This window comes from Muscardinus avellanarius (assembly GCF_963383645.1).
Source record: "Muscardinus avellanarius genome assembly, chromosome: 3".
NCBI lineage: Eukaryota > Metazoa > Chordata > Mammalia > Rodentia > Gliridae > Muscardinus > Muscardinus avellanarius.
In genome coordinates, this window is record NC_137788.1 from 16,852,105 (window position 1) to 16,870,403 (window position 18,299).

General features: G+C 58.5%; 1 protein-coding gene across 1 annotated transcript in view; it reads right to left on the reverse strand.

Annotated features, from left to right (window-relative positions):
- Positions 1–2,562, reverse strand: part of RAP1GAP (RAP1 GTPase activating protein) — a gene marked incomplete at both ends in the record, with an annotated part of 45,124 nt that extends 42,562 nt beyond the window's left edge. Inside the window, 2 exons of the mRNA XM_080692234.1 lie at positions 685–720; positions 2,519–2,562. Of these exons, the coding sequence (XP_080548360.1) occupies positions 685–720; positions 2,519–2,562 (80 nt within the window). The remainder of the gene's footprint in view (positions 1–684; positions 721–2,518) is intronic.
- Between the last annotated feature and the right edge of the window lie 15,737 nt (positions 2,563–18,299).

Here is an 18,299-nt window from a genome sequence, read left to right on the forward strand (position 1 = left end):
GGTCTCTCCTGCTGGAGGGGAAGTAGTAGCGGGCGCGCCCCGGGGGCTCCTGTGATGCTGGTGCTAGGGGAGCCAGGAGGCCGACGGCGCGCCGGGGCCAGGGGACGTCACCCCACCCTGCCGTGCTGTGTTGGGGAAGCCGCGAATGAGCGGCAGCCCCCTCGTCCTCCAAAGAGAGGGCATCGTCAGAGGCAGGAAACGGGCTGCTGGGGCGGGGGTCTGAGGACCAGGCATGGTGGGCTGGAGGGCTGGGGGTTAGCAAAGGGTAAGGCCCCAGCCCAGCCAGGAGCCCCCTGGAGGTGGAAACGATGAGGGAAGACGGAGGGAAACCTTCCAGTGAGGGCCTGCACTGTGCTCGATTGGACAGCCCTCCACGGTCTTAAATGCACATCTTCATCCCCATTTTACATGTTAGGTAAACTGAGGTTCAGAGAGGTTAGTGCATCCCCGAAGGTCACCCAGGCGGTGTGCAGAGCTCAGATGTGAACCTGAATACGAGGCTGAGGTCCAGGAAGCCCGTGGAGAACATGTGGGTGCTGGGAGAGCGTCGCCCACCCTTCTGCTCAGAGAGGATGGCTGGAGGGTTGGTGGCTCCAGCCTGGCATCACAGGGGAGGGAATGGATCGAGGGTGTCCCCGGGGGCCAGGTGAGGCAGCCCAGACCCTGAGAGTCCCCGGTACTCACCACACGCTCCGGCAAGGGGAGAAGGATTTGTCCACCCTGCAACAAGGCAAGCAGGGCAGCCCGTGAGGGGACGTCCTGCCCTCTGCCGGCCCCGCGCACCAGGCCACCTGCCCCACAGCGCCCGGTGGGCTGAGGAGGCAGCGCCTCTAAGGACGCCCCAGACGGCAGCTTCCCTTAGGCTACAGGGATCCCAGTGTCAGGCCGGGGATACGGGCAAGTGTGGGGGTTGAGAGAAGGGAGAGGCAGGTTTGGGGCCAGGGATGCAGGGGCACAGGGGTGGGGCAGCAAGAACAGCCCCGGGGGAGGTGGGGAAAGATTTTGGGGTCAGAACAGGCGTGTGGGGTGCAGCTGGATAGCTTAGAGCATGTCCAGGCAGGCTGGAGGGGTGCTGGGTGTCTGTGGCTTACTGCCCAGCAGGAAGAATTACCCCGCTCCAAGCCAACGGCGACCTCAGTCCCAGCACTGAATTTTATGACCTTACATTCTGCTAAGTAGATCTTCAATGATTCACTAACCTCTCGGAACCCGTTTCTGCCTCATGTTCACCCAGGGAACAAACACCGGGAACCTGGGAGGAGGCTCATGGGAGCCCTGCCCCTCACCCTGACACACGTCCCCGCCTCCCCAGCAGGGCGCTGGGCAGGGCCCCCTCCCAGGTGCTCATCGCCACTGCCCTCTGAGGGCACTTTGGGGCTGGGGAGGGCTGGGGCCAGCCCCCAGTGGACCTAATCAGCAGGGGCCGAGGGCTGGGCAGCTGTTGAGACAATAAACAACTCCTGCCTGCTGCCCCGGGGCAAGGAGGCAATGGAGAGGGAGCCAGGGACAGCCGCCACCAGCCGGGTGTCTTGGCGGAGGCAGAGCTGCGCCCAGGGTTCAGCAAAGAAGGAGAGGAGACTCCACGGGTGGGGAGGCCTGGACACCCCCAAGGTCACACTGCCCCTCTGTGTCAGCTGGCCAGGAGAAGGGGTCCTTCCTCCTACTGACAGCTCCCAGGGCTCCCAGGGAGGGAGGGAGCCCAGTGCTCCTCTGCTGGGGTCCTCTGAAGGTTGAGCAGCTGGAGGGCAGCGGCATCTTGGACAGGACTCCACGGCTGGGGCACTGAGCGTGCCCAGCAGCACTGACGTGGGAGCTCCGGGGGCTCCACACCCTGGGGGGCACTGGGGTGTCTCTGGGGGCCAAGAGGCCGGGCCTGGGAAGATCACCCAGGCGCCCAGGCTTGTAGCCCATTTTCTTCCCAATCTGCAAAATCTCAGCCTTGGGTAAGAACCCTCCATCCTACCTCTGCCCCCAGGGTGAGCTGATGTCAGGGAGGCCGGTCAGCGAGCCCAAGATTGACCAGCTGCCACTCTGACTGCTCCCCCCAACCCCCAGGCCCCCAGGCCCGGGCAGCAGGCAAGGCTGGCTGCAGGGCTCCTAGAGCAAGTGGCCTGGGGGGGGGGGGGAGGGCTCAGGTGCACAGAAGTGTGGGGTGGGGGCTGCCAATGGCTTCTAGGTGCCCAGCAGCTGCAGAAGCAAAGCAGGGCCACAGCAGGACCCCTGCCTGCCGCCGGCCCACCCCAGCTACCTATCCATGCACCCATATGAGCCTGCAGGTGCACACGCAGCCCCTCTGTCCCCACAGCCGTCACACGCTCAGAGGGGACCGCAGCAATGCCCGCACGTGCGCACAGCCACGCAGCACAGCGCGCAGCCAACACGCCCAGCCTAGGCGCAGCACGCGGCGCGCACACTTGGGCCCAGTGTCCCCCCCAACACAAGCACACAATCGCAGCTATGGAACCGCCGTGACCCGGGGTGGGGGAGACACAGGGGCCATGCGCGTGCCCGCACCTACCCCCCATAGGCTCCGAAGGTGAAGCTGCGCTTGCGGCCGCTCATCCTGCCGCCGCCACGCCCGTGCTGCCCGCGGCCCCTCCAGCCCCTCCGCCGTCACCGTGGCAACAGCCCCCGCCCGGCCCAGGCCCGGGTGTCCCCCGCCGCAGCGGTCCAGCTGCCGGGCCGGCCGCGGCACAGAAAGGGCCACTTGTTCGCGCGCCCTCGCGGCCGGCGGGGGCTCTGCGGGGCTTTCCGAGGGAGTGGCGGCCCCATCCATCCTACCCAGCCAGCCCAGCCCAGCCCAGCCCAGCCCAGCCCAGCGAGGAGCCCAGCCGGGATTGTGCTGGTGCTGGTTGGCTGCGGGCCACCTCTGGGACACACCTCCCACATCCCAAGGGCCACCACGCTGCCAGCGGCTCCGTCCTCCTGAGGGGCAGTCACAGCGGGCGGTGGACTTGGTGCCCAGGCTGAGCGTGGTCTGCACCGGGCCAGGCACCTCCTTCGTGAAATGGGCAGAGGGCCACCAACAGTCCTTGCAATGAGGTACTGAGCAACAGTGCCCAGCGCCGGCCCTGGCACACATCAGAAGGCCCCAGAGTGCTAGCTCTCAGTCCCCGAGGCCCAGTGAACCAGTGGGGCATCTCATGTAGCCCCTCTACCCACTCTCAACCCCCCAGGGCCCGCTCCTGCTGCCCTGGTGGGGAAGGGGAGGTGGGACCCAGTTTCCTCTTGCAAGGTCTTCCGGCCCAGGTTGTCTCACACAGCCTTTGCAGGTGGAACTTGGCTGAGTCCTGAGGCCCAACATTCACTCACTCAACAAACACTTACAATCCAGTGCTCTGACCCAAGTGGAGGTATATCACTGCCCTCAGGTCTCGCCGCCCCCTACCAGCAAAACTCTTCTGGGGGGGGGGGATTATTTCTCCATCCCTGAACCCAGGGCCTTACAGGTTTCTATGGGCGGGCCTTCTCTCCTGCTGTCCTTCCCTGCTTCCTTCCTTCCTGGGTGGTAGCAGCAGGGGCTTCCAGAGAGGAGCGCAAGGAACCAGGAGCCAGGCCCGGGCTCTGGGGTGGGGGTGCACAGTGCGAGGCCTGGGCCTGAGCCTCCAGCCCCATCTGAGGTGCCGTGCCCCCTGCCTGGAACCTCAGGGACCAGCCTGACTTCAGGGCGGTGATTCCTGAGTGGGCTCTGCAGGGCCAGCAGGCAAGTTTCCAAGCTAGGCCTGGCCCCTGGGAGGCCTCGCTGGTGCTGGGACAGTGGGCCCTTGAGACGGGCCGTGGGGGCCGCAGGGTTCCCACCAAAGACAAAGAGCTCAGTGTGGGCTGCAGCCTCTGGTCTCCGGCCAGCTGCAGCTGCCTCCTTAGCAAGGCGTGGGGGTGGGGCGGCCAGAGACGCAGCAGGAGATTCCCTGGCCAACGCCTGGCCCCTCCGAAGGCAGCAACATTTAAGCCCACCTCCACAACCCGCCAGACCACCTCCAGGAACTCACCATCTAAACTTCACAGCACGTGAGCCTGAAGACGGCCAAGGACGGAGGACATCGAGTAAGAGATAGTGTATCCTCCCACGGCGAATCCAGCCTCCCTCCCCAGCTGTGTGACCTGGGCCCAGTTCCTTAACCCCTGTGCCTCCAAGTCTTCACCTGCAGAGTGGGGCTGGCGATGAAGATAACAGCGTCTACATCAGAGGACCCAGGACGTTTTGCCAGGGACCCAATGAATCACTGCTTATAACGCACCGAAAATAGTATCTGGCACTTGGCACGCGTTTGTTAAGTGAAACACTTGCGGCGGCGGCGGCATTTCATTAGGCTTCGCTGTATGACATCGCCATTTCCGCGAGGCCGGCAAAGATTTACTAGCGGGGATTCCCGAACAAACTAAGTGGCCATCCAGAGGGAAGGGGACGGATAAATCATGTTCCACTGACACCACGCAGGACCCTGCGGCTGTCGGTAAGAATGCGCAGGTCCACGTGTGAGCGTATGGAACAACTTCCAAGGCAGAGCAGCAGACAGACAGACGGACAGACACAGGCAGCATAATCAAAGCTCCCGGCTTGGAGGCCATTAGTTAGCACTCCGCAGACAGGGACCTCCACTGGCCACCGTGCGGGGAGCTCACGACCGCGCACAGCGGGAGCCTGCTCCTTGGCCCTGGGAGGTCATGGACACCTCTGGGGCCGGGTAGAGCCTCCTTCGTTCTTTGCTCCAGCCTCTCGCCTAGAAAACAAAGCGGGCTGCCCTCCCATGTCCAGGGCCTCTTCTAGAAGGAAGCCTCCCTTTCCCAGCTTCCAGGATTTGCACCGGAGTTATTCAAACATGTGCCAAACCGTGTGACGGGGGAGGGAGGCGGCAGAGCTCCCTTTCCAAGTTCACCCCGCGCTGAACTCTGGGAGTTCCACCCACCTGCCACCAGCCCCCCTTCCCACCCTTCAGCAGGGAAACCCAGGGCAGAGAGGGGCCAGCCCTGGGGAGGATCTCAGGCCCGGGCCCCAGACGGGGCTGCCGGGGCCAACTCTTGCCAGGGTCCCCAGTCACCACCTCCCCTCCCTGGGCCGATCCCACACAAGCAGGATATCTGCCTGGATCTCTTGGGCAGGCGACAGGGCTGTCCTGGGCTTCCTGTCCTGGTCCAAGGAGCACTTGTGTGGCTTTGCATGAATCAGTTTTCCTCTCTGGGCCTCAGTTTACCCAGCTGTTAAACACCCACTCTCACTTTGCCGGTTTAAAGACATAACAACGGGAAAGTGCATTTGCCTTGAAAGAATTCCACCATCTCTCCAAGTGGCATTCATCTTACTGAGCCCCATCCCTTCCAGCCAAGCCGCACCCATCCAATCCCAGGAGCTGGAGACCCAGAGATACCCCCTCCCCAAGCAGCAAGAGCAGTGAGGTTCCTGACCTCACCCCAGCAATAAGACTACTACCCCACTCAAGGGTCTCTGAGAGTCTTGTCTGTTCAAAGCATCTCCATCAGGAACTAGGACAACCTGACCAGGATGACCAGTAAATGTCCCCACTCAGGCCCCCGCCCATGAGGCTATATCTCTGGTCTCCACACAGACCAAGTACCTCAAGGGGCCTGAGAACAAAGCTCTCCTGGAGACACGATACATGCCTGCCTGCCTGCCTTCTGTGTTAGGATGGAAAGCATGCAGGCACGCTCACATGGATGTCAGCCCCACACTGTAAGTGCACACCCACACACACGTGCAAAGGGCAAATGAGGCTTACACCCACAGGTCCCAACCAGTGCATGGGTACCTACTGACGACAGCTGGGCTTAAACATGCATGTGAGCACACAACAAAGACCACAGATCCATGCCCAGAAGTTACAGGTCCTTACTGAGATCTAATTATGGTCCTGCAATTTGCCTACAGATGCGTGAGCACATGTGCACGCAGATCACATGCACGGAGCGCCAGCTAACTACAGGGAAGAAATAAAGTAGGAGAGAGGCGGCCCTGAGGGGACCAGAGAGGCAGGCGTGTGTCGCGTCCCCAAAGAGAGCAGAGGGCAGCCAGGGTTACCCTCACGCATCGCAGCCTGGGGCCCACCAGCCTCCCTCTGCTACTCACCTGCTAGCAGCATGCCCCCACCCCTTTCCAGGGGTAGCTCAATGCAGCTGGGAGTGGTACCCAGAGCTCCACCAGGCAGACTGAGACCTGTGCCAGGGGTCAGGAGTCTGGGGTAGATCTATGGGTTCTTGGTGTTTCCTAGCAGAGCCTCCCCACTTCTGATCTGTGCTGGTCCATCGGTAGGATGGAGGAGGACTCCCCAACAGTCCCTCCCACTCTGCCAGCCAGCCTGGGACTGTGTGAGCCCCTCCTCACCCCGCAAAGCCCCCACCCTGGCAGTGGTTCTCAGCTAGGGAGCCCTGTTTCCTAGAGGGCATTAGGGGAATGTGAAGGTGTGTTTGGTGCTCAACAATTACTTGGGGTCACCAGCCTTCAGAGGGTGCGAGCCAGGCAAGCTCTGCCAGGGAGAGGCCCACACAGGGAGGCCTGATGTCCACCCCTCTTGTGGCTGAGCATCTGGGTAATCATGCCAGCCCGCTGGGTGTGGTTAGCACTTGAGTATTTTTTGGTGTGGCTCTAATCCGTAATGAATTTTTCAAGGGTACAACTACTGCACACCATTTGAACTAGAAGTCAGACAGAGCTGGGTGAGTTTCTGCTCTTAAATCCACAGGCATTCAAGCAGCGTTACACTCACTCTGTGAATGTGGCCATGCTAGGGCGCTCGTTAGACAAGCAAAGGACTTCTGCTTTTCTCATGGCAGTATATCGTTGGTTTTTGAAATTAGGTGTGTGGGTGAGCTTATTATCTAGGAATGTCATTACCGGGTGGCGGGGAGAATGCTTTTCAAAACGTGCTCAAAACACGAGCCTGGGAGTCCGCCGCGGTCTCTGGCGCCCTCAACTGGCCGCCACAGAAACCGCAGACGAGAGCCGGATGGATTCCAGGACCTGGGACAGCGCCCCGGGATTGAGTCTCCCGGGAAGGGCAGGGACCCCAGCCGCCCGGGGTAGCGCCCTGCGTCCCCGGCCGCGCGCCCCCACTCCCTCAGTCCTCTCCATGCGGAGGCGGCCGCAGAGCCTGTCCTCTCCCTTCTCCCCGGCACCAGCCGCCGCGCCTCTCGGTGCCTCAATGGCACACCTGCGCGCCACAATAGCGCACCTGTGCCGCCGCCCACCGCGTGCTCTCCGCCCTCTCCCACGGGCGCTCGCTCCTCCGTGCGCCCATCGCACAACCTCATCTATGCGCCCTGGGGGCCTCTGTGATCCCAAAAGCACGGTGAGGCAGATTACGCAAGAGCCATGATGTCTGCCATGACTGATGGGAAACCGAGGCTGGCGACCTCAACACACGCGTCCAGCTCGGGGGCAACAGCTGCCACGAGCTCCCCGGGCCCTGTGCCCAGCACCTTTACTCAGACCTCGTGTCCACCCTGAACCTTAGGTCCAAGGTCTTGCCCATTTCACAGAGCAGGAAACCGAGGTCCCCAGGGCCCAAGCGGCTTGCCCAAGGGTAAGTGGGAGTGGGGAGGTGGAGGGATGGTCCCCTGAGGCTCCCGCTGCTCTGAGTCATCTCAAGAAGAAAGAGCTGAGGCTTGCTTGTAATCCCAGCAGCCGGGAGGCTGAGACAGGAGGATCACGGTTTGCAGCCAGCCTCAGCTACTTAGGCCCTTTGCAGCTCAGTGAGACCCTGTTTCAAAAAATAAATAAAAAGAGGGCTGGGGGTGTAGCTCAGAGGTAGAATGCTCCTGGGTTCCATCCCCAGTACCCCCCACCCAAAAAAGAGCTGCAAATGCACACTGCTGTGTCCGGCTGCTCTGCCCTGCCGATCTCCTGCGTGACCTCAGGAGGGGGGTGGGCAGGAATGCAGGGCCCTGCATCCCTCGCAGGGGAACCCCACCTCCCATCCTCACAGGCACCCCCCTAGGTGCTCACCAGATCCTTGCTGGCTGAAGCCTGGCTTTCCAGGGCTAAGTGCATAACCACACAGCGTGGGCACAGAGCAGGGGTCCAGCCCCCACAGCTGGAAGAGGGGAGCAGCAGCCCTGGGCTGGCAGGCTGGTCGTTCCTGCTAGCCGAGGTGGTGCTCAGGGAAAGCGTAGCACGGCATCTGTGGTTATTAATACTGTCGCCAGGAGGGTCTTCTTTGAGGTGAACACAGCCAAGAGCCCCTGCTGAGTCGTGCCCCCATTTTGCCAAAGGTAAATCAGGTGCACCATGGCCACGCAGGAGGAGCAGAGAAAGAGGTCACAAATGCCCATCTGTGGCAGGATTGAGGACAAGAGGAGGGGGAGGCCCCCGTCCTTCATGGGGCAGAGTTTAGGGTGTCTGGAGGTTCCCTGCCTCACTGTCCCACCTCTAGCCCTCGACCCCACCAGCTTCATGGTCCCCCCTTTGATAAACCTCCATTAGTGTTTAATGAGCAATGCTGCGGGTGGGCTCTGAACCAAAGACAGAATCAACCGGATCCTACCACAATACACACAGAGCTGGCGTTGGTGTGGGTTTGGGATCAGGGACCTGTGTTCGAATCCCTGCCTAGCTGGTGATTTGGGGGCATTTTATGCCCTCACAAAGCCTTGGTTTATTCACCCATAAAAGGGGATGGCAATGATAATAGCTGTACTTACCTTACAGGGCTGTTTCTAGCACCAGTGTCAGGTGCTCTGCCCTCACAGTGGACACGAATAAGTGGGAACAGATTTTGTTGTTGTTTGGACTGGGGTGAATCCAGAGGCACTGTACCTCCAAACTACAACCCAAGATCCTTCTTTCTTTCTTTCTTTCTTTCTTTCTTTCTTTCTTTCTTTCTTTCTTTCTTTCTTTTCTTTCTTTTTTGGCAGTACTGAGGGTTGAACCCAGGGGCATTCTAACTCTGAGCTACATCCCTACCCTTATTTTTTAGTCTCACTAGATTGCAGAAGGCCTCACTAAGTAGCTGAGGCTGGTTGCAAACCTGAGCTCCTTCTGTCTCAGCTTCCTAAGTACTGGGATTACAAGTGTGTGTCACCCTGCCCAGCTCCCAAATGCTTTTTTTTTTTTTTTTTTTGGTGTTACTGGGGTTCCTGGAAGCCCTTCTACCTCCGGGCTACACTCCCAGACCTGTTTTACTTTTTATTTTTGGAAACAGGGTCTCTTAAGCCAGTGCGGCTGGCTGTGAACCTGTGCGATCCTCCTGTCTCCGCCTCCCAAGCGCGGGGATCACAAGCGTGCGCCGCCACGCCCGGCTAATTTTTTGTTTTGAAACAGGGTCTCATTAGGTTGCCGAGAGTCTCGCTATGTTGCCGAGGCTGCCCTTGAACCTTCAATCCTCCTAGCTCAGCCTCCCAAGGACTAGGATTACAGGCCTGTGCCACTACACCCAGCAAGGGACTGCAGTGCTGGGCACATGCTGGTACAGCCATAAACTGGGTCAGGAGACGCGGGTCCTCAGCCCAGCCCAGCACTCCCCAGTCCACGGTGTGACTGCGGGGGTCCATTTTCTTCAGTCCCCATTTCCCCCTCTGTGCAGTGAGGGCGCTCCCAGGGCCCACAGGAGCGGCAGGCAGGAAGCCCGGGACGGAGCAGGGAAAGCCCGAGCTCTGGCACCGTCTTCACATCACACACCTGGCCCTGAAGCTCCGGCTCCCCTTCCCTGGAGCCTGTTCCTGGGCGCAGCACCCCAGACTGAGGTGGAGCAGGAGGGCAAAGAGGGGGGACTGGCAGAGGCTCCCACTGACCCTGACTTCTCTCAGCTCCCTCCGTCCGCAAGAACTCCCAGCTCGGAAACCCAAGAAATCCTCGGCCGGTGCTGGCAAGGAGCCCACAGAGATCAGCTGGTCCCACCCCCTCATTTTACAGAGAGTAATTATTATGATTATGCCCAATGGCACCAATTCAATGCTTTCGCATCTGGGTGGCCTCCGTGTGCACCAGGACCCTTGGGGCCAGCAGGACTCATGTGGAGGTAGTTCGCCTTCCCCCAGTCTGTGGCGGGGGAAACTGAGGTCCAGAGCGGTGGAAAGATGGGCGTTGGGGCACCCAGCTGACCTGGGTCCCAAACCTGGGCTTTTCCCTTGGCCCACTACACCATCCCAAGCTCCCATGGGGTGTGGCTCTGGGGCAGCATCTGCAGCAGAGAGGTCTGTGTGGGGACAGTGCAAGTGCTAGGTGAGGTTCCTGGGTGCCCAGGGACGCCTGCCTTCCTCCTGTCATGGGAACACCCCCTTCCACGTGGGCAGGGTCAGACAGATGGCAGAGCTGATGGGGTAGCCCCTCCCCTCCGTGGCCATGGCAGCCCCTGCCCCTGACTGCTCCCATCCCCTAGGGCAGGGCTGTCATTCGGGGCCCCCACCCCTCTCGTTCTGCATGTAGTATCCCAATGTGGTTAAAAGCTGAGTCCAACAGCCTTAACTCACATCTCAGCCCCAGCCCCTCACCAGCTGGATGAGCCCGGGCAGGTGGCGTAACCTCTTTGAGCCCCTCTGGCTGCTAATAACAGCTGCTCTGAGGAGTAAACGAGCCGGGTCCAGCAACAGCGCTTAGCAAGGCCCAGGCACTATAGTGCTCGGTGAAGGCCCTGTCTGCGTTACGTGCTCGGCCGTCCTTCTGCTTCTCTTCCCCGGAATCCTCCCAGAATCCCGGGCCAGCCGTGCAGCTCCCACCCTGGCGGACACAGGAGAGGCCTGGCAATGTTGGGGCAAGGGCGAGGGGCAGGTCCCAGGCTTCTCCGCCCTTTGGAGGCCTACAGATGCCTCCCCCTTCTGGTCAACAAGGGCCATAGGCCTGGTCACTGGCACAGGTGCGGTCTAGGTGCTAGGTCCTCTGCTGGACCCCGAGGCCCTGGGGCGGGGCTGCAAGAGCAGCTTCCTGCACCTGGGAAAGCCGCCCAGGTGGAGAGCCATGGGCATGGGGTGAGGTTGACGCCCACCTCTGCAGAGCTTCAGCTCTGGGCACCCTCCGCCTGTCCCTGGGCTGGACAAGGGCCTGCAGCAGCCTCTCGGGGCAGAGAGCCCCTCTTGACCTCCAAGGTCGAAGAAGAGGCGGCAGGGGAAGAAGCCTGCCTACCACCGGCCCAGGCCTCAGCAACACAGTGAGACCCTGTTTTAAAACAAAAAATTACAAAAGAGTTTGGGAGCCGGGCATGAGGGTCCAAGATGCTGCCTGTTTTGAAGTGGAAAAATCAAGGCTGCCCCAGAAATTCTGGGCCCAAGCTCACAGCCCAGGAGATGTTCCCAAGGTCACCTCCGTGGGCCACCTCCACCCTTCCTTCCAGCCCTGGCTTCAGGGGTGGGAGCTGAGAGAGGACCGTCCGCCAGCTGCGGCCTGAAATCTTTCTCTCGAAGAGTTCAGGAGCACCGGTCCCTCTGGCCCCAGCGCCTGTCCTGGAATCGGTGGCTCCTGTGGCCTCGAGGAAGTCACCGCCTCTGTCTCAAGTGGCTCAGGTGTTTGGTCCTCACCCACTGTCTCTCCTGCACCTTCCCAGCAGCCCCCAATTCTCAGCAGAGCCTGAGGAACCATTAGGTGCCAGCCACAGCTCAATGCCCCTTAGGGACACACACACGCCAGAGACTCGGCAACAGCCACCAGCTCCCGAGCTGGCTCAGGGCCCCCGGGAAGGCAGCAGGTGCGGCCCGCTGTGGGCGGGAGGCGACAGAGGCCAGGCCATTGCCCTCGGCTGCGGGCCAGGCCAGAGGGAAGACAAGGACCTGGCGTCACGCAGGTGACAGCCTGGCTCCATTCAGCTCCGGATGGGTTGGTGCCTCGTCCTCACCTGCCCCAGGGACGGAAGCTGCCGGGGCCTCTTCTTTGCACCCAGGGAGACACGCTCTGGGGCCAGGCTCACCCACAGAGGCAGGCCGTAATGACCCAGCCCAACAGGTACTCAGGGTCCCTCCCACGGCTCCCCCCAACCCCCCCAGACTTTTGGGGAAATGCAAACTCCTCAGCCTGGGATTCAAGGCCACTTGAATGATTTAATTTATAGCTGATTTAATTAATTAATTAATTATTTATTTTTTGCGGGTCTGGGATGGAACCCAGGGGCATTTGACCTCCGAGCTACACCCCCTTCCCTGTTTTTTATTCTTTATTTTGAAACCGGGTCTCACTGAGTTGCAGAGGGCCTCACTAAGTAGCTGAGGCTGTCTGCGAAACGTGATCCTCCAGGTCTCAGCCTCCCGAATGCTGGGATTACAAGCGTGCACCACCACGCCCGGCTTCATAGCTGATTTAATTCACCCCTGCACCCTCCTCTCACTAAAACCACACAGGTGTCCTGAGTGCCCGCCCAGCCCCTGCAGGTTCCAGAGCCCCTCACGGCACCGGGAGCCCCGCCTTGCGATGCAACTCGGTTCTAATGACTGTGCTTCCATCTCCTCAGCACCTACTATGTGCCAGGCAATGACTCCTGGGAGAAAACTGCCCAACGCCACTGCCTTGGAAACGTGAAATTATGGGTGGAATTCCCCTTGCTCCAAAACACTGGTGAGAATGCTTATTTTTTTCTTACTATAAAAAACTATTTTTATTTTATTTTATTATTATTATTATTATTTGGGTGGTACTGGGGTTCCTGGAAGCCCTTCTACCTCTGGGCTACACTCCCAGACCTATTTTTACATTTTTATTTGGAAACAGGGTCTCCTAAGCCAGCACGCACGGCTGGCTTCGAACCTGCACGATCCTCCTGTCTCTGCCTCCCAAGCGCGGGGATTACAAGCGTGCGCCACCACGCCCAGCAAAAAACTATTTTTTTAAGCTGAATGTGGTGGCGTGCACTTGTAATCCTAGTACTTGGGAGGCTGAGACAGGAAGATTGTGGTTCACAGCCTCAGCTACTTAGTGAGGCCCACTCCAACTTTGTAAGACACTATTTCAAAATAAAGAATAAAAATAGGGCTGGGTGTGTAGATCAGAGGTAGAATGCCCCTGGGTTCCATTCCCAGTACCGCAAAAAAAAAATTTTTTCCCCTCCAGCCATTAGGTATAATCCTCACAGCACAGATCACACCTGATCCTCAGGTAGCCAGGCAAATAAGAGCTCTCACACCTGCGCTGTGGAAAAGGTTCTGAAGCACAGAGAGGAAAAGTGACTTGTCCAAAGGCACACGGGAGAGACTGGGTTTGGCTTTCTTTCTTTCCTTCTTTACTGGGAATTGAATCCAGGGGCATTCTAGTTCTGAGCTATAGCCCCAGTCTTCTTTATTTTTTTATTTTTAAGCCCTCACTAAGCTGCTGAAGGTCTCATTGAATTGCTGAAGCTGGCCTTCAACCTGTAATCCTCCTGTTTCAGCCTCCCCAGGTGTTTTTTGGGGTGTGTGTGTGTGTGTGTGTGTGTGTGTGTGTGAGACTGGGGATTGAACCCAGAGGCCTTCTACCTCCAAACTACACCCCCAGCCCATTTTAATTTTATCTGGAAACAGGGTCTCACTAGGTTGATGAGAGCCTGACTACTTGCTGAGGCTGTCCTTGAACCTGCCATCCTCCTGTCTCAGCCTCCCAAGTACTAGGATTACAAGTGTGCACCACCACACACAGCTCTCCCAAATGTGGAAATTACAGGTCTGTGCCACCATGCCTGGCTTTGTCTTTTTTGAGGCTGAGTTTCTCTGGCCTCCAATGTGTGGGCTCCAGTGATTCTATCCTTCCAAGTAGATGGGACTCAGATGTGCGCGGGATTCCTAGAGTGCCAGCTCAGGTCCTTCCAGACACAGATAAATACGCCCCCATGAGCTGAGTACTTCCCTGGGTACCTGCCTGCTTGGTCATTTTCTTATTATTATTATTTGATTCTTTTTTTTTTTTTTGTGGTAGTACTGGGGATAGAACCCAGGGGCTTTCTACCTCCGGGCTATATTCCCAGCCCTATTTTATATTTTATTTGGAAACGGTCTCACTAAATTGCTGAGAGCCTCACTAAGTAGCTGAGGCTGTCTGAACCTGATCCTCCTGTCTCAGCCTCCCAAGCGCAGGGATTACAAGCGTGCACCACCACGCCCGGCTGGTTATTTTGAAACGTGGTCTCACTAAGTTGGGAGGGCCCTGCTCAGTTGCTGATGCTGCAAACCTGTGATCCTCCTGTCTCAGCCTCCGGAGTGATGGGATGACAGCTGCGCACCGTCACCGCGCCTGGCTTACTGTCTTTAGTCCTCTCAACAAGGTGCTCTGGTCCCTGCTTTACAGGTAGAGAAACAGGCTCAGAGAGAGAAGTGACTTTGCCCAGCTGAGTAGCCGGTCAGCGGCAAAGTCATAAACAGATCTGCTTCCTTCAAAAGGGGCCGGGGAGGTGGCCTCGTGTCGGCAGAGCTACTTACTAGCAGAGTGTGCAAGCCGCTTTGCCTCGTTAACTCTCACCTCCTGACCCGGGCACCGCCCCGCTAACAGTGCCACACTGGCTGTGGCAGGGGACAAAGGGTGCCAACCCCCGCTCACTCTGTATCCCCAGCGCCGGTCGCAGTCACTGGGACACCCCACATGCCTGATGAACGCTCGGTGAGCGTGGGCCAGGTGGCTAGCATTGTGCCAGCAGGCAGCGGGCAGACGGCATCACGTGCTGGTTCCTTCCCTGGTATCCCAGAGGGACCCCTGCTTTGGGGTGCCTTCCCACTGGCCGCTTCTCCTCTCTGAGTCACTGCTTGCCCTAAAAATAGGGCACATTTTGAGGGACAAAAATACCCACAGATGTAAACTACAACTGTAGCCCCTGCCCCTAGGTCTCATTAGAAGTTCCGGACTGGCAACCCTGCCAGAGCCAGTGTGGACCTGGGGCTCCCAGACCGCAGGAGTCCTCAGCCAGGCCCCGGTGCCCAGTGTCGCTCAGCCGAGCCAAACTTCCTCCCCTTATTGGCACAGGGCTGCCACCTCACACCTCCGACAGGCCCCGCTCCCATCCGGGCTGAGCTGCCTCCCAGAGCTGGAGCTGAGCCCAGAGAGGGAAAAAGACCAAGAGACCGGCCACCGAAGCCCTGGGAAGTGCCTGAGCAGCAACTGCCCCGCGGCGCCAGGGCTCCAGCGTGCGCGCAGAGATCTGAGGACCCCCTCCATCGACACCTGCTGGCCCCCCGCACGGGAAGGGAGCAGCGGAGCAGCCCTGAAGGGAGAGGCCTCTGCTCACCCTGCATGCACTTCAGGCGGGGCAGGAGAGAAGGGCCTCTGAGGGACACTCCAGGACGTTCCCTGTTCTTCCATCAACCAAGCTGCGTTCACGTGAATCGGAAGAGGGAAGGAGGTGAGGCTGGGGGTGTACAGAGGGGCCTTTGCTGCCTCCGGGGGCAATGAGGTGCTCACCTCCCACACGCAGGAAGCTGATGTAACACAGGCATGTAATGCACAGGTGTGGGCAGGGGCGTGAGCATGTCTGCCAGGTTCATCTGTGTGAGTGTATGTGGGGGGAGCTGGGGATTGAACCCAGGGGCATTCTACCTCTGAGGTGCAACCCCAGCCCTATCCTCCTCCTCCTCCTCCTCCTCCTCCTCCTCCTCCTCCTCCTCCTCCTTTTTTTGTGGTACTGGGGATGGAATCAGGGCCATTCTCTGAGCTATATCCCCCCTGCCCTATTTTTTATCCTTTATTTTGAAACAGGGTCTCACTGAGTTGCATCGGGCCTAAGTAGCCGAGTCTGTCCACAAACCGCGATCCTCCTGTCCCAGCCTCCCGAATGCTGGGATTACAAGCGTGCGCCACCACGCCTGGCCCTATTTTATTATTATTTTTTGAAACAGGCTCTCCCTAAATTGCTGAGAGCCTCACTAAGCTGCCGAGGCTGGCTTTGAACCTGTGATCCTCCTGTCTCAGCCTACAAAGTATTGGGATTGCAAGCTGGGTCTATTTTTGTTGTTGTTTTGAAGCAGGGTCTCGCTAGGTTCAAGACTGAAGCTGGTCTTGAACTTGTGATCCTCTTGTCTTAGCTTCCCAAGCACTGGCATTACCGGTATGAGCCACCATGCACAGCTCACCCTCAGCTCTTTTTATTTTGAAACAGGGTCTCACTGAGTTGCTGAGGCGCTTGCTAAATTGCTGAGGCTGGCCTTGAATTTGAGAGCCTCCTGTCTCAGACTCCCAAGTACTGGGATTACAAGCACGCACACCTGGCTGCTAGGTTTTTTTGTTTGTTTGTTTGTTTTGTTTTGGTGGTACTGGGGTTCCTGGAAGCCCTTCTACCTCTGGGCTACAGTCCCAGACCTATTTTATATTTTGAAACAGGGTCTCTTAAGCCAGCGCGGCTGGCTTCGAACGTGCGCGATCCTCTTGTCTTCGCCTCCCAAGCGCGGGGATTACAAGCGTGCGCCACCACGCCCGGCTGCCAGGTTAATTTTATCTTATATATCTTATCTATTTATTTATTTTCAACACTGGGGATGAAACCCAGGGGCATTCTACCTCTGAGCTATACTCCCAGCCCTATTTTTTATTCTTTATTTTTGAAACAAGGTCTCATTAAGTTGCAGAAGGCCTCATTAAGTAGCTAAGGCTGTTCACCAACCCCAAGCCTTCTGTCTCAGTCTCCCAAGTACTGGGATTACAAGCATGTCCCACCACGCCTGATTTATCTTATTTATTTATTTGCCTATTTATTTATTTTGTGGTACTGGGGATGGGATCCAGAGGCGTTCTACACCCCCGGCCCTATTTTATTTTTTCTTTTGTGGTACTGGGGATTGAACCCAGGGGCATTCTACCTATGAGTTACATCCCTAGCCCTGTTTTTTATTCTTTTTTTAAAAATGGGGTCTCACTAAATTGCACAGGCTGAGTAGTTAAGTAGCTGAGACTGACTGCACCCCTGTGATCCTCTTGTCTCAGCCTCCCAAATACTGGGATTACAAATGTACACCACCACCCCCGGCTTTTATTTTTTTATGAAACAGAGACTCACTAAATTTCTGAGGTTCTAAGTAACTGAGGCTGACCTTGAACCCACAATCCTCCTGTCTCAGCTTCCCAAGTACTGGGGTTGCAGGCATGCACCACCATGCCCGGCTTGCCAGGTTCATTTTTTAGGGTGTGGGGCTTCTGCATGCTCCGTGAATGTGCATATATCACATGTGCTGAAGGAAACCGTGGAAGCAGCCAGCCATGGGTGAGGGTTTCGGGGGGACCACTCCTTTCACCGACAGCCCCCCCATCTGTGTGCACACAGGGACCAGCGTCTGGATATCACGATCTCATGTGGGGGCTTGGCCTGGGCGTGTCTGTGTGTCCCTGTGTCTGGGTCCTGGGTATTTGTGAGTCAAACTGTGTTTGTGTCTGGGTCTGACTGTGCACGGGTCTCGGTATTTGCACAGCTTGGGTGGCTGCCCTGACAGCCAGGACAAAGGCTCCGCAGACAGACAGGTGGCATGGAAGACAGACCTGCCCCGGGAGTCCTCGAAGGGCGTTTCAGCTCTGGACCTTGACAGCTGGTCAGGGGCAGGAGGTGGTGTGCAGGGTCTCAGGGTTCCCAGCCTGCTGATCCCCGAGCCAGAAGGAGACCTGCTGCTCTCCCAGAGGCAGGAGGAAGACTCCTGCTATGCTGGGGGCAGGAGGGTGGTTAGAACCAGGAAAGGGGTCTCTTGAGATGCCTGCCAGCTTGGCCAGGAGGGAAGGAGAGGGCTCCCCCAATAGAGGCGGGGATTAATTATTGACCTGGAATCTTTTCCAAAGCTCCGGGCATGCCCACGCTTTGCCCAGACCCTTCTGCTGCCCAGGGTCCTCTGAGCTGGGCGGAGACCCTGCAGGGGGCCTGGGAACCCAGGGACCAGCAGGCCCTGACCGCTGTCTTGCCCTGGGCCCTGTGCCAGCCTAGACACCAGCTCAGGCGCACGCTGGGTCCAAGGTCTCTCATTAACTAGGAAACTCCAAGTCACCTCTGCCCCGGCTTCTTCCCCCAGGCACCTTGAGGAGGAAGGGTCGGGCACAGAGGCTGAGGCGGCCTCCAGCCAGGCAGGGGCAGCCTGTGGGAGGAATCTGTCCTGTACCACCTCCTCTCCTCTTCCCCCAGGCCCAGGGTCTCTCGGCGCCCCTCCTGCGACCACCATGGCTCTGACGTCTGTCTGACTTTGGCAGGGAGGGGGATGTAGTGCTAAGAAGGGTCCATCGTGCCTGGAAGGAGTGGCGTCCTCACCGAATCCACCACCCCATGGCTATGACCCCAGCAAGGACTCGGGTTGAGCACTGGTCGGTCCGGCTGGGTGGGGGCGAGGGTCGCTCACCTACTGGGCTCGTGTGTTTTCGGGTGTGTGTGGACACAAGGTTCTTCCTCAAGCCCCGAACCCCCCCGCGGCTGGCACCAAAGCCTCTGCGGGCACCGGGACCGCCC